At 44.2% G+C, this 22,032-nt stretch overlaps 1 protein-coding gene across 1 annotated transcript in view; it reads right to left on the reverse strand.

The window, feature by feature from the left end:
* Positions 1-22,032, reverse strand: part of Tenm4 (teneurin transmembrane protein 4) — a 716,831-nt gene that overhangs the window by 74,888 nt on the left and 619,911 nt on the right. Inside the window, exon 20 of the mRNA XM_090348503.1 lies at positions 17,456-17,672. Within this exon, the coding sequence (XP_090204629.1) occupies positions 17,456-17,672 (217 nt within the window). The remainder of the gene's footprint in view (positions 1-17,455; positions 17,673-22,032) is intronic.

Consider the following 22,032-nt stretch of genomic DNA (forward strand, 5'->3'; position numbering starts at 1 on the left):
TGCTCCTCAATCTACCACTCAAAAGAATCAAGCAAATTAAAAAAAATGACTAACAATAACAACAACAAACATATTCCTCTGTCATTCAGACTCTGACTCTGGTAACTAACTGACCTTTGAGAGTCCTCAGGCTTCTAAAGCTCCAGTCTCTTATCTGCCAAGCACATCCACGTTTTCCACACCCCACTATACTTAAGGATCTATAACCATTTTAAGCTGGCACCAATGGCTCACACCTATAATCCTAGATACTTAGGAGGCTGAGATCTGAGGATCACAGTTCAAAGTCAGCCCAGGTAAAGGCCAAAGTCCAAAGTTCAGTTCCAAGTCCTTGAGACTCTTATCTTCAATTAATTACCCAAAAAATATGGAAGTGGAGCTATGGCTCAAGTGGTAGAGTGAACAAAAAAAAGCTGTGGAACAATGCTCAGGCCATGAGTTAAAGCACACAAAAGTATATAATTACTTTAATCTTGTGCTACTAAATCCCGTTCAAGTATCCCTACTGTAAGAGGCTTCAGAATTGTAATGGAGTAATAAAATGCTTATCTTTGTATCTGCATTGTTTCCTCTATCTGGATCCTTTCATTGACCTTGTTGGCCTGAAAACTACCCCATTTGAAACCCAGTGATGCATTCACCAAGCACTGGCCATCACGCTACTTCTGCATGGACTCAGCACTGTCACAATGTGAACCCCAGACAATCTTATTCCCTTAGAGGACTGTGGGCTCCTTGAATGCAGGGGACATGATTGTCATCAATCACGTCTCCCTCACTGTTTTCTTTCCAGTACTGAGCAGGTGGGGTGCTCACTTCTTAGTGGGCAGAGGGAAAGTTTCCTTCAAAACAGGTGTTTGCCTTGAAATTTGAATGCAATGCAGAGCCGAAGCACTTGATAAATCACTTGCCAAAGGAATAAAGAGATGATGTGCTTCTCTTTCTTAAGATCACGTCAGAGAACCTTGACCTACTTGACCTTGACAGGAAAATGGTTAGAGAACCTAGGCTGGCGGGGATGGGCTTGTTTGTATGGCCAATCCAAACTGCTGCATAAGCAGCTGGGGTCTCTGCTCTTGGAGGGCTCATTTTAGAGGGCACTTGAGCTTATACCTCTTGTTTGAAAAGCTTACCTCAAAAAAGAAGGACTGTGGGTTGTACAATTGGATAAGAGGAGAGGAAGGAAGGAAAATGGCAGCTTTCTATTACCCTCTCTTCCTCCCCGCCCCCCACCCCGCCTCCTTATTCAAGGAAAGCAGCTAATGACATTGGTGTTTAGGAGACTGGAAAATCATCTGGAATCTAGGTGGCAAATAACAACTGTAAACCTCCTGTTGCCTTAAAGTATTTGTTGCCTCATGCTGTGATGGGTTATGCAAGTCATTCCTTTGCATTGCATACTTTGAACAGATTTCTATGTCTGCTTTATGAAAACAAGTTGTCTTCTGTGCTCCTGCCTATTGAATGAGCTTTTTCCAGCATCTACCACAATTTATCCAGAGTCTGGTGAGGACATTTCCTGGGCTCAGATGGGAAGTTCTGCTTAGCAGCCTGTCAATGGTCACCAGTGGAAGATAAATCTAGTCACAGCTCAACTGCACACTCTGCAGCTTCTAATATTATCACCGTTAAAATCTAGCCACCCAGGTTGCTCTTTTTCTAGTTTTCCATGCAATATTCTGCCCTAGTTTACTTAATTAGCTTTTCCAGCCTGACATCTTTCCATCTATGTTGATATGCCTAGCTACCAGGAGGAGATTTGCCAATCATGTGTCAAAGACAGCCTGGGCAGGAAAGTTCATGAGGCTCTTATCTCCAATAAATTACCAAAAATTCTGGAAGTGAGCTGTAGCTCAAGTTGTAGAGCTCTAGCCTTGAGCAAAGGAAGCTCAGAGACAGTGCTCAGGCCCCAGGACTGGCACAAAGAAACAGATAGCTAGGCTTGTGGTTCATGGCTGCTATTGCAGTTTTTCTGGAAGATTTTTTCCTAGGAGGGAAACCTTATTTGAAAATTAATGAAAGCAAAAAGCCTGGGTTTATGACTCTATCAGGTGTGAGACCCTGTGTTCAATACCCAGTCCTGGCAGAAACAGAGAAAGAAGTGGGGGTTGGGGGAAGCAAGAGAAAAGGTAGAGACAGAATATACATTTATTTGTTTATTTGAAATACGGAAGGGAAGGGAGAAAACAAGATGATTGGGAGGGGTGGGGGGAAGGAAAAGGGGGGCAAAAACATGAGAAGGGGTATCAAGGTTCAAGAAGTAATGTACCCATTACCTGACGAATATAACCAACCCCTCCATACATTATCCTGACAACAAAATACAAAAAAGAAAAAGAAAAATGCTTAAATTTTTAAAAAGTGAAAAAAAAACAAAATGAGGGAGGAAGAATAAAAGGGAGAGAAAAAAGGAAAGATAAGAGAAATAAAGAGGAGGGAGAGATGGGAGAAGAGACAGAGAAGAGAGGAAAGAGAGAGGAAAATTCAGAGAAGGAATGGTGGGGCAAATGGGTATGATGAAGGGTCTACAAAGGCAGCTGGATATCGACATCTGTTATCACCAATAATGCCCAGGTTCCTAGACAGAGCAGATGTGGAATTCCAGATGCCGGGGAAAGTGAGGGTAGAGGCCTGGCTTTAATACTTGCACAGCAGGGCTGCCAGGCTACTTACAGCACGACATTAGTCATAGAAAATGGGGCTGAGATTCAGGAATTCACTCTTGTAGAGACAAAAAAATGATGGGTCAGACAGATAGATGGTAGATAGGATATAGGCTGAGCAACTGTATTTGCCCAGTGCCCAGCTCCTCAGGCTGGGATTAGTGGGGGAGGCCTGCAAGGAGAGGCATGTGGAGAGGAGCAGAGAGAGCCTGCATTTCCCACATCTCTGAACTCATATACCATGAGCCAGTGCTCATGTGCAGGCCAGCTACACTCACTTCAGAGGCACTGAATGTCCTGATCCTACGGTCTCCAGTGAGGGCATTAATCACATGACATGGGGCTCTCCTCTTCTTCCTCCTCCCCCTCCCCCTCCTCTTCTCCTCCTCCTCCTCCCCTTCCTCCTCCCCCTCCTCTTCCTCCTCCCTCTTCTCTTCTCCTTCTCCTCCCCCTCCTCTTCTCCTCCTCCTCCTCTTCCTCCTCCTCCTCTTCCCTCCCACTCCGGCTGCTTTTTCTTCTTTGGTTGGTTGTGGGGCTTGAACTCAGGGGCTGGGCTCTTTTCCTCTGGGCTAGTACTTTGAGTCACAGCTCCACTTCTGGTTTTGTGATGGTTAATTGGAGATAAGCGCATCATAGACTTTCCTGTCTGGACTGACTTTGAACTGTGATTCTCAGATTTCAGCCTCTTGAGTAGCTAGGATTATAGGCAAGAGCCACCAGTGCCCCGCTATAGTTTAACTTCTTATTGTCAGATGGAAATATAGAATGCCTGTGACTTACAAGCACAGGAGTTATTGCCTGGAACACAAGAACCCTCTCTCAGGGTGCATCATTCTCAGCTAACTACCCCATGAGCCAAGGTTCTCCAGCACAAAGGGCCATTCTCCTTGGCCATCCTATGGTGCTAATTCCTTTGGGTCAAGTACTTAACAAAACTGACACTTCAGTCTGAGCATCACCTTTTTCTCTTGGTTTTCCCAGTGATGTCTAAACCTATATGAATACAAATGCAATTATCAATGCTAATATCACCACTACTGCTATTGTGACAATAGCCAGGGACATTGAATGCCTACTGCCCTGACAACTAAGCATTTTCTGTCATTTAATTTTTACAACATCCTTGTGAAGGAGAATGATCCTTATGTGACAGAGGAGAGAGGTGTAGATACAGAGGTAAGACATACGTCCATAGTCACATCACATAGTTCAGCTGGGCCCCAGGCCCAGGTTTCCTGATTCTGAGGCCAGAGTTCTACAGTACATTACATGCTGGCTTTGCTGTGTGTTGTACCGTATAAGACAGGCACCTTGCCAAATGGATTTCTTAGTTACCATGCTGAGCTGGGAACATGCAATCAGAACAGAGGCTTCTCTAGTTCTTGGAAAGCATGGCTTCCAATGCTGGCTGTGCCACTTAGCAGCCTATGACCGTAGCCAGGTCACTCAGGTTTTCTGTGCTTCTGTTTGCACAGCTCTAAAATAAGGATGCTGGGCTGGGAGTTTAGCCTAGTGGTAGAGTGCTTGCCTAGCAAGCAAGAAGACCTGAGTTCGATTCCTCAGTACACATATATAGAAAAAAGCCGGAGGTGGTGCTGAGGCACAAGTGGTAGAGCTCTAGCCTTGAGAAAGTCCAAGGACAGTGCTCAGGCCCTGAGCTCAAGCCCAGGACTGGCAAAAAATAAAAAAAAATAAAATAAAATAAGGATGCTGATAAACCCAGTCTAAGTGTCCTATGGTCTTGGCCTGAGTATGTGTCGGGGAGGAGAGGGGAGTGATTGGATTTTAAAACATTACTATGTATAGCCAGGGGTGAGCGGCTCGTAGTCATAATCCAAGTTATTCAGGGGGTTGAGATCTGGAAGATCAAAGCTGAGTTAGACAAGAGACCCCATTTCCAATATAACCAGTTAAAAGGCAGGCTAAAAGCATCTTATATCCACTTTTCAGAGTTAGCAAGCTGAGCAAGTACACATCCCTGAGTTCAAATGCCAGTACCAGGAAAGAAAGAGATGGGGGGCCATGGGCCAGGGCAGGGCAGGGATTGGGAGGGGGGAAGGGAGGGAGAGAAGGAGGGAAGGAAGGAAGAAGGGAAAGGGGAGAGAGAAGAGTGAAAGAAAGAAAAAAGGAAGGAAGGAAGGAGAAAGAGAGGACAGAAGAAAGGGGGAAGGAAGGAGACAGAGAACTCAAACAATGAGGACTCAAAGCACATCCTTGGTGAATGATAGGTGCTATTGCTGAATGCATGCTAACAATGTTGTACACCAGGGCTTTCCCAGTACTTAACTTTTGTTTCTCTTCCCCCCCCCCTCTCTCTCTCTTTCTTTCTTTCCTTTTGTCTTTTTTTTTTTTTTTTTTTGTGGGTCATGGGGCTTGAATTAGGCCTGGGCACTGTCCCTGAGCAATTTAGCTCAAGGCTACCACCCTACCCTTGAGCCAAGCCCCACTTCCTGTTTTCTAGAGGTTAATTGGAGATAAAGAGTCTCAGGTCCTTTTGTGCCTGAGCTGCCTTTGAACCTTGATCCTCAGATCTCAGCCTCCACAGTAGCTTTTTTTTTCAGTTGTGGGGCTTGAAGTCTGGGCCTGGGCATTGTCCCTGAGCTCTCAGCTCAAGGTTACCTGTACCCCTTGAGCCATAGTGCCACTCCGGTTTTCTGGTGGTTAATTGGAGATAAGAGTCTCACGGATTTTAGTGCCCAGGAAGGCTATGAACCGTGATCCTCAGATCTCAGCCTCCTGAATAGCTAGGATAACGGGCCTGAGACACCATGCCTGGCTTTATTTTTACATTTCTAAACAATCTAGCAGTGTGGGAATTAGGAACCCATATTCCAGAGGAGGAAACTGAATCCGTTTGCCCAAGGTCACTTGTCCCACTTGCCTCCAAACCCTAAGTTCCTTCTGTGTCACTGCATAGGCAGCTGCTCATGCTTCCTGTGGAAGGACAGTGAGAGACAAGCTTAAGCCACCAAGCAAACAGAGATGGTAATTCGCTTTTGAAATCAACAAAGAGATGATCAAGGGGCAGAGGAGGAGCTGTTAGCTGCTCATCACCAGGATGTGTGGAATCACTGGTTGCAGCCCCCCTGCAACTGAATTCACGTCTGCTTATCATCATCAACATTCATTGCAACGTGGGGAGGGACTGCAACAACAATAACAACAACATGAATAATATATTATGGCTGACATTTTGGAGGAAGTAAAATCTTTACGTTCTTCCATCTCCCATCAGGTAATTTATCACTGTCTTCCTGTCCTTTTTCTTTTTCTTCTTCTTTTTTTTCTTTTGTAACTGATGAGGTAGGCTGTCAGCTCAGCTTGTTGTGAAAGAACAGGAGTATGATTCAATAATAAATCTGCTCAGAAGCTAGCTGTCAGGAAGTCAGTGTTTATTTGAAGTCCATTAGGTGATCTCCATTGGTTGGCCTGTCAGAGGGTCTCTTGGAGGGCTGTCTGAGACCTGGGGCAGAGGTGGGGGTGGGCATCTCAGATGGGGAACAAATGCCCTTCAGTTACTACTGAACCATCAATGTCTGTGTGGTTTCAGCTCTGTAGTGAGCTGATAAAGAATTATATTTTATACATGATCATTTTCCCTGCCTTTCCATGCATGTTTCCTCTTATAAGCTCCTGCTTTCAAAATTCTTGGAAACTTTATACTTTTTTTTTGAGGCTAGAAAAAGAAATTTTGATGCTTGACATGACATTGAAATTATTGCAGTTCTGAGAATCCTGACAAAGGAGAAAGACACTAACCTCGTTTGGGGACAAGTGACAGGCAAACCTTTCTGTGTCCCTGTCCTGACATCCTCTTTCTGATTTCATAACTCCCTTGTCCTTCCTTCTTTCATACATGTCCTCTGCTTCCCATTATCACACACCCTGACTTCCTAAGCCCATCTTGATTTCAAGTGAGACAGCATGTCTCCTGGGTTTTGTTTTGGATAACAGTATCGCCATAATTATCCTCTGGCTCCATTAAAGTTCTCTAGGTTCTGATCATCCTGGAAAGTAATGCTGTTGCGTATGCTGGTTCTACAGTATATTTTAAAATCCTGCCGGACTGAAATGCACTGTGAGCAATACAGCTCGAGTGCACACATTCACACACACTCACGTGCACACATTCATGGATACATACACACATGTGGTACACTGCACATATACACTCCTGCACAGATATGCATGCTCGCATAGCTAAAACAAATTTCATGGAATACATAATCTTTTTTTTTTTTTTTGATGGGGCTTGAATTTGGCCTGGGCACTGTCCCTGAGCTCTTCAGCTCAAGGTTACCACCCTATCCTTGAGCCAAGCTTCACTTCCGTTTTTCTAGAGGTTAATTAGAGATAAGAGGCTCAGGTCCTTTTGTGCTTGGGCTGGCTTTGAACCTTGATCCTCAGATCTCAGCCTACTGAATAGCTAGGATTACAGGTGTGAGCCACCTTGCCCGGTGAAATACATAATCTTTTGAGTGTTTCTCTTCCTTTCTATGCCATTACATTAAAATTCACATAAAAAAGAAAAAAAAAAGAATAGTTTTGTCAGGCATAATGGCTTAAGCTTATAATCCTAGCTACCTGAAATGTGGAAATAGGGGATCACAGTTTACAGTCAGCCCTGCGCCCTCCCCCCCAAAAAAAAGGAAGGAAGGAAGGAAGGAAGGAAGGAAGAAAGAAAGAAATAAAGAAAGAAAGAAAGAAAGAAAAAAGTTCAGGTGTTTCATGTCTGTAATCCTAGCTACTCTGCAGGTTGAGATATGAAAACTGCAATTCGAAGTCAGCCTGAGCAGGAAAGTCTGCGACACTCTTATTTCCAATTAACCACACACCAAAAAGCCAGAAGTAGAGCTGTGGCTCAAGTGGTAGAGCACTAGCTTTAATAAAAAGGTCAGGGGGTAGTGCCCAGGCCCTGAGTTTAAGCCTCAGAAGACTGGGCCTGGCCAAAAAATAAAACAAATTTCTGAGACTCCATTCCAACCAAAGGCTAGGCATGGTGGTAAATGCCTGTCATCCTCAGTGATGCAAAAACAGAAAGACTGAGGTTTGGGCACAAAGTGAGACCCTATCTCAAATATAACAACACATAAAAATCTTGAGGCATATCGGATATATTTGTATTTGGTTATTTGAAATCGGATAGGGAAGGGGGGAAAACAAGATGAGGGGTGGGGGAGGGGGGAGGGAAATGGGGATCAAGACATGTGAAAGGGTATCAATGTATGGGAATTAATGCACTTCCTATCTGGCAAATGTTATGTAACCCTTCTATTAATTACAATAAAAAATATGAAAAAAAAATCTTGAGGCATGGCTCAGTGGTAGAAGAAAACCATGAACTCAGCCCCGTACCACCAAAAGCAACAAGAACATCAACAAAATAGTTTCAGCCCACTAAACTTTTTTTGCATTCACAAATGCATTGTTTAATAATGTTTAATTAGCCTGTCCTCTTCATTGAAATCTTTGTTTCAGGCCAAAGATCATCTCCTGTCAAGACTCTATTCCTTCATTCCTTTCCATCAAGCAACATCTACAATCGCCTACTCAGGCTGCCTTGTGTCATGAGCTAGAGAAACAAAGCCATGTCTGAGGGAGCCACACCCACAATGGGAGCCAGAGTTCCCCCTTTGAACTCTGAGTACCTCCTCACAATTCCTTTCAAGCATTTAAGCAGGGACCCACTGACTCATTGAACCATTCCTGGTGTTCCCTTCTGGTCCAGCCCCTGTGGGAGGCACTGGTGTTCCATGACAGGCAAGGCACTCACATACAAAGAGCCCCACCTTAGCCACTTCCTGGCTAAGATGCATGTCTTCCATGCCTGGTGTCAGTCAGTGTTCATCGATTCCAGCCTGTAGATGTGGCAGCTTTGCCACACACAGGATCCAATCCTCTCTGCAGGATGCCGTCCTCTGCCTTTTTACTTTCCTATTGTCTCCTGACTCCTTGAGTTTCCTCCCAGTTCAATGCCTCCCATTAACTAAGTCCTCTAGTTTCCTGTCCATACCTATCTGCTTATCTGAGTGAGCAGATAAATAGCAAACCATGTCACCATCGTATCTCTTAGACCAGTACAAATGTCCTGAAACATATTCTGAACCTAAATTCAAATAACTTGATATGGTTCCTGTGTCAAACCCTCTTCCTATGTTCTGCTAGACTGTCTAGCTACCACCAGTTAGGGACCACTCACTAAAATGATATCTGCTTCACATCTAGACATTTGACCTAAATGGTCTTGCCCTGGAGAGCAGATACAACCAGCAGTAGAAACTTCTGTACTGTGAGTGTTCTTGTGAGAGATATCTCAGTTTGCAATTCCTTTCCCAATTGTCTGGTCCCCAGACCCTACAGTCTGCGTCTTGTTACCTGTCCTTTCACTCCAGAAGGTCCAGCTGGAGATCCTTCTTTTCCCTTTAGACCTCAGTGCCCTCCTCTCTCACTCAAGTCTTAGCAGCAGATGTTCCTTACTGTGTTCTGCCCCTGATTCCAAGCAAGGGACAGGTGTTCCACTAGGCAGATGGCCAAAAGAGAATAATGGCATTGGGAACACCTACTGTGGTGACAGTGGTACCCAGGCCTGCTATGTCCCTTCAGCTGAAGGCAGCCACACTTCTATCACTTTTAATAGAGAGGAGAGAATACTAGACAGAGCCACTGTCTTCATTAAACCTGTGCTGAAGGCCCAGGGTGGGGTGGTGCATGCCTTTGATCCAGTTACTTAGGAGATAGACACAGGAGGATCTTGAGTCTGAGGTTGGTCTACACAAAGTTAGTGAAACCCTTTGTGGAAACATAATTAAAGAAAAAGGGTTGAGGTATGGCCCAAGTGATAGAACACTTGCCCAGCACTTGTGAGAATGTGGGTTCAATCCCTCGTACCTCAAAACAAATGAACAAAAACCTTGTGTTGATAGTCACCATAGACAAATAATGGAAAGAACCCAGAAACCCTATAATAAACAAATTGATCAAAAATATGCGATACACACACACACACACACACCACCACCAACAACAACAACTACCACCACCACACCACACCACATCACACACATACATACATGTACCACACACACACCACACACACCATCACCACTAACACACACACACACACACACACACACACACACACACACACACACACACAGAGATTTTAACTCATTCATCAGGAAGAATACTGTTATGTCATTTGTAGGGAAATGGATGGACCTGGCAAAATTATGTGAAGGCAGGCAGGCTCAGAGAGACAGAGGATGCATGTTTTCTCTCATATGTGGAAATTAGATCCAAATTATAAACATATTCACAAATGTATGCAGGGTCATATGCATATATACATATTCACTTAAGTATGGCATGTTCAGAGGAAGACTGAACAAGGAACAAAATGAATACCAGGAAACTGGAACCTGTGTATGGAGGAGAAAAGATGAAAAGGAGGGAGACAGACAAATGGAGAAAGGAAGGGTGGATAAATATAGTCATCATATTTAATGTACACATGTGAAAATGGAACCAGTGAGTGGAGGGATGGGAGGGAGAAATGGGAGAAAGATGAAGGGTTAACATTGATCAAGATTCATACTACTCATAAACTACCATGATGAACTGAAGCCCTTTTGAACAACTACTTAGAGACAATTTTCTTTAAAAATCGGGAACACAAAAAGCAAACAAAAACAGAACAAAACAAAGTAAAAAATAAAAAAAAAAACCCAAACAAAAAAAAATCCCCTTGCTGGACATATATGCCAAGCAAGCATTATGGTAGGGTTTGGGTACAGTTTGGATCGGAAGTGTACCCCAAAGCTCGTGTTGATGACTTGATTGGGAGATGGTGGAAACTTCTAGAAGCAGGCTTACATGGGAGACTTAGATCACTGATGGGGGTGGGGGTGAGGTCCTGTGTTGTCATAAGTCTTTCCTCCCTCTCTCTCTGCTTCCTGACGGACTGGGATGAACAACTTAGCTCTACCCCATGCGCCGCCATGCAGGCCACAGCAATGGAACAAGCTGACTAAGGACTGAAACCTCTGAAATGATGAGTCGAAATAAAGCTTCCTCTTGTTAACAAAAGTCAGTGAATACAACCAGGGTCTCTGAGGGCAGCCTTCCTCATATAAGTCATGCAGCAGAGCCTCGGGCTCCGTATGGAGTTCAGCCAGAGCTCACTGGATTTGGTTGGAGCTGGATGACTGGAGAGACCCTGGGTTCAGTCCTTTCCTCTGTAGGCTCCTGCTCTATCACCTCTGGCACCAGCTAGGGCACTGTATGGATTCATGAGGACCCTGATGTAACTCTGTAATGTCACATGTCACTTTGCAGAACCTCCTGCTTCATAATCCTAGGCATGGGGTTGTCTCTGGGAAGAGCCCTGGGCACTGAGGCCATCTGGCTGCCTTTCACCACCTGAAGAGGGTCAGCCAGTCCAGGTTCAATCTTAAAGGTCCCTGGGCCTGACACATAGCTGATTATCTGCAGATGAAGCAGCTGAAATGTCTAGACTTGCCTTTCCCTTTAATCTTTCCCAAGCGCTGTGGGATCTCTGGCTGATCACCTGAATTTTGAGGGCTGTTAAATGGAATCCCAGATAAACTGTACCAACTGTGGTATAACATATGGGTAGCAGGAGGATATGAGGTTCATCTGTTAGTTACATGACAATTTCTGTTTGTTTTTTTTTTTTTGTACTGGGGATTGAACCAGGCTTTGCACATGTCGGACAAGCAGTCTATTTCTTGAGGCACCCTCAGCTGTTTCTTGTATTTTGTTCTGGAGGTAAGGTCTTACTAACTTTTCTTTGGGCTGGCCTTGAACTCAAGATCCTCCTTTCTCTCCTTCCGGAGTAGCTGGGATTACAAATGTGTACCACCATAATTAGCCAAACACAGCTTTTATTATCTCTGTTCATAGGCATTTAGTCAGGTCTGGCTGCTCGTCAGCAATTCTAATGTCTCTGGAGAAGTGCCATTGGATTCCTCTGTAACAAGGGTACCTGCTGATGGCCAGCTGGCAAGAAGGTGGCCTTCTTCCTTCCTCAATCATGACCCAACAATCTCAGCCTGGATCCTCTCTGGGTAGCTAGGTACTAGATCACTCAGTCTGCTGGGCATATGGTTTAATAATGAGAGTTGTGTCTGTCACCTTCTCTAAATCAGTCCTCTGCATCCAACTCCAACACTTAGGACTTGTTCATGACATGTAAATTGCCTTGACAAATAAAGAAAAATGGAAAGAAGGAAGGGAGGGAGTGAAGAAAATATGAAAGGAAGGAGAGAAAAGCAGCATTCTGAGAAAGATTCACGTCTAACTAAGGATGTGGAGCCAGACAAAAGTCTTTTGGTGCTGGAGTTTGAACTCAGGGCTTCATTTACTTGGCAAGTGCCCTACCACTTAAGGCAGCCTTCTAGATGCCTTTTTTTGGGGGGGGGGCTTTTTGTTATTCTTTTTTTTTGCCAGTCCTGGGATTGAGCTCAGGGCCTGAGCACTGTCCTTGGACTTTCTCAAGGCTAGAGCTCTACCACTTGAGCCTCAGCTCCACTTCCGGCTTTTTTCTATGTATGTGGTACCGAGGAATCGAACCCGGGTCTTCATGCATGCTAGGCAAGCACTTTAACCACTAGGCCAAACTCCCGGCCCCATTTTTGTTATTCTTTTCAAATAGAATCTCATGCTTTCTGTCTGAGGTCTGTCTCAGACCATTATCCTTGTTCCTGTCGCTCACTTAGCTGGGATTATAGATATGTACATCATGCTTAGCTTAGCTGATGAAATTGAGTATAGTTAATATTATGCCCAGGCTGACCTCAAATCCTCCTCCTCACATCTCTGCCCCCTGAGAATCTGTGATCACAGGCATGAGCCATCATGCCTGGTCTTACACTGGGCCCTAAGTACTTTTCTTTCATTTAATTCTCATGACAAATTTGCAACATAGACGTTATTATCAGCTCACTTTCACAGAGGGGACTGGAGTCTGATAGGTTAAGGAATTTTCCCAAGATCACATAGCCGGAATGTAAAAGAAAGAGTCTTTTAATTCAGATCTATGAGTTCCAGTCGTGTGCTATTATTTTTTTCTGAAACATGCTGCTGTTATATGGGCCATCTGATCACCTGCTATGTAACAAGTCCTGTTTTAGATACTTTATTTTAATCACTCCTAGAGCTTTTATGAAACAGTTAATATTATCACCAATTAGGAACTGGGAACACCTGCACACAAGTTACATCATTTCTCCAGGACTGCACGTGACTACTGCAATGTAAAGCCAGCATTGAAACCCTTCCCTGAGACTGCACTCCTACAGGAGAGGAAATAAAGCAACAACTTGCATTTGGTAACTGACCTCACTTTATCCCAGCTGTACAAAACAAGCACTGTACAGACCAAGAATGCCAAGTTGGAAGTTGAGCATTGGTGGTTCACGGTTATAAATCCTAATTACTCAGAAGGCGGAGATCTAAAGGATAACAGTTCAAGGCCAGTCCAGTTTTTTTTTTTTTTTTTTTTTTTTTAAGCAAGGGTCTAGGAGGTTGGCCTAGTGGTAGACTGCTTTCCTGGCATTCATGAAGCCTTGGGTTCAATTCCTCGGTACCACATACACAGAAAAAGCTGGAAGTGGTACTGTGGCTCAAGTGGTAGAGCACTAGCCTTGAGAAAGTCCAAGGACAGTGCCCAGGCCCTGAGCTCAAGCCCCAGTACTGGCCAAAAAAAAAGGCAAGGCTAAAGGTGAGCCAGAGTGTTAACACAGCAAGCTCAGAGTCCTGAATTTAAACCCGAGTATAAAAAATGATGCCAAGGAGCCAGGAGTTAAGCCTAGTGGTAAAGTGCTTACCTAGTATGCACAAAGACCTAGATTCGATTCTTCTATACCATATACATAGAAAAAGCTGGAAATGGTTCTGTGGCTCAAGTGGTAGAGCTCTAGCCTTGAGAAAGCCCAAGGACAGCGCTCAGGCATTGAGTTCAAGCCCTGGGACTGGCAAAAAAAATAATCATGCCAAGTTTATAGTCCAACAAGCGGTTGTTTATGATTCTATGATTCTAGATGACTAATCACTTTGCTTAGTTTGAAGAGGACTCTGTTTAGGGGGTGGTAGTGTTAGATGGTTGTTTCTTCTGAATCTAGATCAGCAGGGAACAGGGATATAATGATGTGGGCAAATGTTAGGTAACAGGAGTTGCACAGTTACATTTTAGAAGCCTCCATTATCTATTCATTTGTAGAACAAATAGTACATTGCAAGCCCTGTCTGAGGTATTACAGGGTTGGAAAGATGAATGGTTCCTGCTCTCAAAGTGTATGTAATTTAATGGAAAGTGACAGATATATAAACAACCATCTGGGAGCTGACTTTTCCTTTTGCTACTTACCTTTTTGTCTTTTTTTTATTTTGTTCCCAGACTGGGGTTTGAATTCAGGGTCTGGAGGCTGTCCCTAAGCATTTTTGCTCAAGGCTGATACTCTACTATTTGAGCCACACTCTCAGTTCTAGCTTTTTTTTTCCCCAATTAATTGGAAGCAAGAGTCTATAGATGTTTCTGCTCAGGCTAATTTTGAACCTCAATCTTCAGATTTCAGCCTTCTGAGTAGCATTATTGGCATGAGCCCATCTTGACACTCACCTTGAGTATGATTTTTCAGCAGGTGATTTAATATTGCTAGACTCAGTATAAAATTAAGATAGATCATCCATCCATCCATCCATCCATCCATCCACTCTCTCCAATTTCTTTCTTCTTCTCTCTTTTCTTTCTCCTTTCCCTCCCTTCCTCTGGCCTTTTCTTGTATTTCTTCATCCTTCAAGGTAATTTCCATGTCATGAGCAATTCTTAAGTGTTAAGGTAAGTAAGACATGGGGCCTCTTTAGAGGATTCAGTTCAGAAGGGTTTACTGCCATATGACTCACTTTACTCAGCCATTTGTCCAGAGCCATGTATCCAGGTGTGATGAACCAAGATCTGAAGTTCAGCCTGACTTTACTGAGTCTGAACAGCCCACTACTCCCAGCATAGGCTTTTCAATTTTCTTCTCACCTTCCTTAAGGAAAGTCAGGCCTGCTGAATTAACAGGACTGGAACTCCACTGAAAGTCCTACTGTGACTCTTGGCATTGAAACATCAGGTTTAGTAAGAGACTGAGGTAACACCAGGGGAATGTGTCCTCGCTGGCACGGGGCAGACTGCCATGATCAAGGTATCCTGCATGCTGAGCAGTTCTAGGCATCCAACAAGCTGTAATCGGATGCCATATGGATCTGGTGATGAACGGCTAGGCAAGTAATATTTCTTAGGTAGGGATATTATTTATATGTCTTACTGATTGAAGAGAAGGCTCACAAACATATATATATATATATATATAATCATATACTTGAATATAATAGCAGGAAGTTTCCCATTCAGATACCAAAGCAGAATTTTGAGCCAAAATAAATGAATACATTTCCCCCCACTTACTATCCCTTCTTGGCTCCACCTCTTGATTGGCCTTGGGAATAGGGGAAGGGCACTCTCCTTCAGAACTCTGAATTCTTAGGGTAGGTAGAAGGGTGTGGTTTCTGAAGTCCCTGGATATTTCACCCCTCTTGCTGGACCCCTTTCATCTTCCGTTCTCATCATACTGCTTGCAAGGATGGATGGGAGCAGTGGGAAGAGTGAAGCCCGAGGTTTCACGTGCCATCATGAAGCTTTCTCCCTGGTGACCCCGCTTATCCCTGGGATGAAAGAGCCATCTCCTAGTGCAGGACGGGAGGAGAGGGTCTGATGGCCCCTCTCCACTCTTACACCTGCTCCTCTAGCAAGTGCTGGAGTGTTCTTGAGTTCAGCTCAGACCTGATGTGGATGAACTTCAGGCTCTAACCTTAAGTATGCTCCAGAATGACTTGAGGCTATAAGGGACACATCCTCTTGTAAGTCTTCCTGAGGTATCTGTCCTTTCCTTATCCTTTTCCTACAGCCCTTCCCCGGTCACAGGCCTTTGCCCTGGTGAGACTATCATCATCCACCCAGGGGGGCGGATGGTGGACAGGGGGACCCTCTGTCTAGCATCCCCCATGCCAATCAGTGACCAAGCCTGCTCACCCCTCTTCACACGCCTCACCCCTCTTATCCCCTTGCACTGGAGTCTGAATCACAGAAGGTACTTAGTCTGTGATGCTGACCTCACAACTCCACACATATGACTCATTATTTTGGACACTTTGTTCTGGTTCTCTGCCCTGACCTGGGGAGCAGAGAACAAAGTGCCATCTTTCTCTGGATCCTGCACCCCATTATGCCCCAGGATGTTTGTGTAGCTATCCTCTCCTCCAGCAACTCCCTCCATTGCTTACTCAACTTTTCCTCATGTATTTCTCTCCCTCCCCAATCAGGCTTTGTACTTATAGCCTTTTACCACTTGAATTATACTCATAGTACAGTTTTTGCTTTTTAGCTCAAATCTTGATAACTTTGCTCAGGTTGGCCTTGAACTCTCCAACCTCCTGCTTCTGCCTCCTGTGTGGTTGGGATTGCAGATATGTGCCACCATACCTAGTTAGCTGTTTTTCATCTTTAAGAATTGGGTTTTTTCTTCTAGGGATTGAACCGAGAGCCTTGCATTTGCTTAAAAAAGTGGTTCTGCCACCTGAGCCACACCACATATTCTGTCTGTCTGTCTGTCTGTCTGTCTGTCTGTCTGTCTATCTATCTATCTATCTGTCAATCATCACTGGGACTTAAACTTAGGACCTGAGCATTATCTTGGTCTTTCTCAAGGCTAAAGCTCTACCACTTGAGCCACAGTGCCGTTTCTGGGTTTTTCTTTGAATGTGATACCGAGGAACCCAACCTAGGGCTTCGTGCATGCTGGGCAAGCACTCTACCACTAGGCCAAGCTCCTGGCCCCTATCTCTGGGTTTTGATGCAGGGTCTCACTTAACTTTGGGTTGGCCTCAAACCCTCAATATTCCTAATGCCATCCACTGAGTACCTGGGATTATGGGCAAGTGTCACCACAAACAACTAAGACTTGTTTCTTGAGTCTTGGCCTTCCTCCAACCTAAGAGATTTTCCTGTGTCCCATAACATACCAGGCACATATCTGTGTCCCCACACACTATAACTCTTCCCTTTTCATTTTCCCAGCAGATGTTGAGTGACTGAAAGGCAGAGACTCTGGGATTCTACCTCTGGCACAGAACAGAGCTCGGTAAGAATCATTGGTGGCTCATGCTTATAATAATGGGTACTCCGGAAGCAGAGATCTGAGGGTCTTGCCTTGAAGCTATCTGGGCAGGAAAGTCCATTAAACTCTTATCTCCAATGAAGCATCAGAAAAAAAAAAGAATCTGTGCAACGGATGTCACAATTACATGGACATGTGGCCTGAAATGCAATAATAACTCCTATTCCATTCCCATGCCTGCAAAATCTTCTGATGTCAATCCTGACGAAGAAGAATGTCAAAGCCCTTCAGCTCATCTAAAGCCTGCAGGATTAAGAACTGCTGACTGCAAAGTGGCTATTGATCCAAGATTCCCCTTGGACCTTTGATTTTTTTTCCACTCCCTCCATCTATCACCCAGTGAGAGCATCATCACTTTGCTCATAAAAATTCTCAATGCCTTAGATAGCAGTTTTTTCCACATAGGCACAGAAGCTCTTTCTCTGCCTCTGGGGATATCAGGTTCTTTTGAGGCCCACCCGCTGGCCTCCTTCCACCCAGAGGTAGCCCTGGGGGTGATCTGGCTTTTCTAGAGAGCTGCTGCTGGAGCAGAGGCTCATGGTCTGGACTCACCCTCCATCAAAGGGGTTCTCTCCAGGGATGATGTGTGTGCTGTCTCTGCCCACGAGGAACTTGATTCGATCGTAGAAGGACTGGAGAGTTTGCTGGAACACGGGGGTTTGCATGTGCTGGATGATGTCCAGAGGATCTGGGGAGCCCAGGCACAGTGAGTTGGAGTGACAAAGGGGCTGAAGGCAGCAGTCAGGGTCCATGCAGTCCACCAAGCCATCTGCAGGGTGATAGAGTTACAGTTTCAATTAGCCATGTTTTCTCATCACACATCTAGCCATTTCTTCCCTATTTTACACTGTGCAGTAAACTGACCTTTGCTGAGCAGCATGGAGATCCAGATATTTCAAATCATCAGTCTAATGGGTGAGACAGATTAAGTAGGGTTTTTGTCTTCCAAAGAGAGAGCAGGAACAGACCCTATGCAGGCCCTGAGGTGAGATAACACCTGAACACCTGACCCGAACATCTGATTAGAGTAGTAACCATGGAAACCAAAAAAGGCAGGTTTTGAGAGACACTGAAGAGGTAAAACTCCTGGTGCCCCCTGGCTTTGGGGGTAAGAAAGAGGTGTGGGGTGAGCACACTATTATTGTAGCAGCTCTCCCAGCTGTGGGAGATCATGTGGCCTGAGGAACAGTGCTCAGTCCTTGGAAGGTTCAGCTTTGCTTTCTGTGAGTTCCCGCTGTCCTCTAATTTTCTTTACTATGGAAATGAATTCCAGACGGAACTCAAATTCTGGCTTTGCTGTTTAGTAGTTGTGTGATGAGGGACAACCTTCCTCACCTATGCTGGTCACAGATCTATTGTGGTCATTTCTGTTTATCCTCAGCACTTAGTAGACGTGGTTAAAACATGAAGACAGGCACTGGTGGCTCACACCTGGAAACTTAGCTACTTAGGAGGCTTGCATCTCAGGATCATGGTTCAAAGCTAGCCTGGGCAGGAAAGTGAATGAGATTCTTATCTCTAATTAACTACAAAAAAAATCGAGAAATGGAGCTCTTCCTCGAGTGGGAGCACTATACCCTAGTTGGGGGAGCGTTGGGGGAAAGAAAAGAAAATATCCATAACAGTATCTGGTCCTGAGTTCAGGTTCTAGGACTTGCACAAAACAAAATAAATCCATGAGTGCTAAATAAACAACAACAACAAAAAACTCAATAAGAATGAATAAAACAGAGAATGCTAGTCCGTAAGAGCCACCTAACCCCCATTTTCAGGCAATCCTATTAAACAGTGTAGTATAATGTGAGGATCATGAGACTCAGAGACTGAGGTTCTACTCCTAGTCTTCTCCTAAGACTGACCTTGACAAGTTCCCATAGTTAAATCTGTCTCCCAGTGTCCCCGTTAATAATACGAGAATGACTCCTGCCATCCCTGCCTCAGTTCTGTCTCTGTGAGTTGACATATGGATAGTACCCACCACACTATAGCAATAGACATTAACCTGATTCCACACACTATGTGGCCTCAGCAAGCTACTAAATGCCCTGGAATCCAGTTTTTCCCTTAAATAAACCAGAGAGCTCTTCAGCTCAAGGCTACTACGCTACCTCTTGAGCAACAGCCCCACTTCCCATTTTCTAGTGATTAGTTGGAGATAAAAGTCTTTCATTCTTTATTGCCCAGGCTGGCTTTGAACCTTTATCCTCAAAGCTCAGCCTCCTGAGTAGCTAGGATTACAGGCATGAGCCACCACACCCGGCTGCTACTGATATCTCTTATAGGGGAATAATAAGAGTCAGTGTCAAAATCTTTGTTATGTAATAACAACATAAGGGGTGACATTAATTAGGATACTGTGTACTCACAAACAGATATGAAGATAACAACAGCAGCAATCGCATAGTACTATCTCCCCAAATCTAGCACAGTTTCTAACACACGGGAATTGCTAAGTTAGGGATAGTTTTCTTTCCTGAATCTAAACCTAGAACATGCTCACTGCGATGAAGGGCTACTTGTCCTTTGTTCACCTGGAAGACTGGTCCTGCTTTCCTCACTGCAGCATTGTCTTGGACTGTAACTCAGGGCTCTGGTCCCAGTTCCCAAGTACAGCTGTCTAACAAAGTGCCTGTCTCCCACAGACAGCAGGTCTACCACACACTCTCGCACTGCCCCTGCCAGACATTGCTCGAACACATAATTACAGCCTAAGCAGAGGGTTATTTGCATTCTGGTATTGATGTTCACTTGACAGATTCAGCTCTGCATCCATAACTCTGCAGAAAGGCTCCATTTTTCAATCCCAGCGAGCAGGAACGATGACCATTAAATCAGCCAGCACAATTGAAGGGCCGTGAAAAGTCATGGCTAATTTGAAATTTTATTAGCTTTTGCCTGCTCTTGTTTACCACCAAAGAAGTCCCTGGAAGCCAGTCTTTTACTCCCCCTCCCTTTTTAGTACTTGAGTTGGAACGCTTGGACTTGTGCTTTCCATGCAGGTGTTCTACCAATTGTGCCATATTCCCCGCCCTGTTTTGCTTTAGTTATAGTTTGGGTTAAGTCAGATTGAACCAGAGCTCTATTTATGCCACTCCTCTCCTCACATAGGAGCATACCAGTCCACTCAAATTTTGATTGGTTGAGATGGGTTCTTTTAATTTTTGTCCAGGCTGGATTTGAACCTTTGTCCATCTGATCTTCATATTCTAAGTAGCTAAGATTACAGATGTGAGCCAACAGACCCAGTGCCTGGCATTCTCTTTTAAAACATCTTGGGAAGAGGTGATAAGGAGGCATGCCTATTCTAAAACCTTGGGCAAGAGATCCAGAAGTGGTGGTGGCTATCATTAACATTTTCATTAAACTCATGGGGAAGATGAACCATAGTAATGAGTCTAGACATCACGCTAAATCCTTCACAAGTAATCGGCCTCTAGATCCTTCTATCCCATGAGGTAGCTTCACTTCAAAGACACTCACAATGGTAAAGTAACTTGAAGGTCAGAGAGATCTCACTGAGGAATCTGACCCAGGATTTGAACTCAGCTCTTTCTGAGGTATACATGGTCCTTTGAATGACTTTCGAGAGATTCTGGGAAACAAGGTCTTAAGTGGTGAGCCTGAACATTATTTCTGTGCTACGTTCACAGCACAATGAGCCAAGCTTAATTGAGCTTCTCTTAAGTCAAGTAGCCAGAACTGGGAGAAAACGAGAGAAGAGGTGACACTGTTCAAAAATAAATATACTCATTACCTGACCTATATAACTGTAACCCCTCTGTACAGCACCTTTACAAGAAAAAGAAAAGTCAAATTGCATGGATGTGGACCTAATTCTCACATGAGTTGTTAGACTGCATGCATTGCATTCATTCTCTAGACCGCAGATTATTCATATACCCATACAGCCAGGCAGAGTGAGATAGCTAATTCCTTAGGCTTGTGAATCTGTTCTTATAGCGAGGTATAAACAACGCTTCCCTTTAGCTTCTTGTAACAATGAGACAAAGATTTTTGCAGAAGACTTCTGGACTGACAATGTTTTATGTATCCTGGGACCAAGCCTGGACGCGTATACCATTGTAAGCCTATGCCAAAATCCCATGAGTCCTTTATTTAGGACTCATAACTTTCAGGAATTTTGAAAAGTTCTGCTAGAAGCTGTTTTTGTCTAGTTTTTTTTTTTTGAATTCTATTAGGTGCTTTAAGAACTTTGTCCTCTCTTTGATGCCTCTAATTTCTTTTTCAATTTTTTATCTTTACATTTGAGTCCCATTCTGATTTACTTCCTCAGATTTCTATTCCACTTCACATATTTTCCTTTCCTTTGTGTCTGATCTGTGCTTTAATTTGCCCTTTGGGTCATTAATTTATATGACCATACTTGAAGTTCCTAGCTAGTCTCTTTGGAACTTTGCAAAATATACCAGTTTCTTTCTCATTGTACTTTGTTCCATCCTTATAGTTTTTATACATCATTTTACCCCTTTAGTCATATAAAAAGTTTCTTGTCAGTTGCTCTCATAGTAAGTTCTTGGGAGTGAAAAATCCTTTTGTATACTGGGGTTGACTCTAGCCTGTGAGTTCTGTGATTCTGTGAACTCTAGGGCAGTTTGTCTTTCACATAGGGTCTGTTGTGGTTGAATTCACCATCCCTGATGGCTCCTACTTGCTTTCTGCCTGATACTCCACGGGTATTCTTAATCAGTAGTTGCTTTCCAGGTATAATTTCTTAGCTTGGTGTTCAGAGTTCCTTCCACTCTTTAACACCAGGACAGAGTGCCTCAGTGCCTATGCCTGTTTTTCATTCCTGGGCTTTCAGGTCCCAGTTTTCAGCAGGGCCTCCCACCGTGAGTGTGCCCTGACTCTAGGACAGTATCATAGCTTCTGAGCCTGCTGATTTTGTACATGGTAGTCAGAAGGTCTACCTAAGTGGCCATTGTGCTGAATCTATACATCCTAGCCAAAGCTCTGAGCTTCAGTTCTCCCACCTGTCAAACTAGTGATCATAGCTAGTTCATGGGGATGCTGTGAGGGTTAGGGAGGTGAAGTCCTTTGGCTGGTGAGGAACAGCCTCAGTAAGTTACCTGGCAAGTACGTTACCTGTAGATCCTGGCTATGTGCTTCCC

Source organism: Megascapheus bottae, chromosome 16 (assembly GCF_031878675.1).
Source record: "Megascapheus bottae isolate mThoBot1 chromosome 16, mThoBot2.hap1, whole genome shotgun sequence".
Lineage (NCBI taxonomy): Eukaryota > Metazoa > Chordata > Mammalia > Rodentia > Geomyidae > Megascapheus > Megascapheus bottae.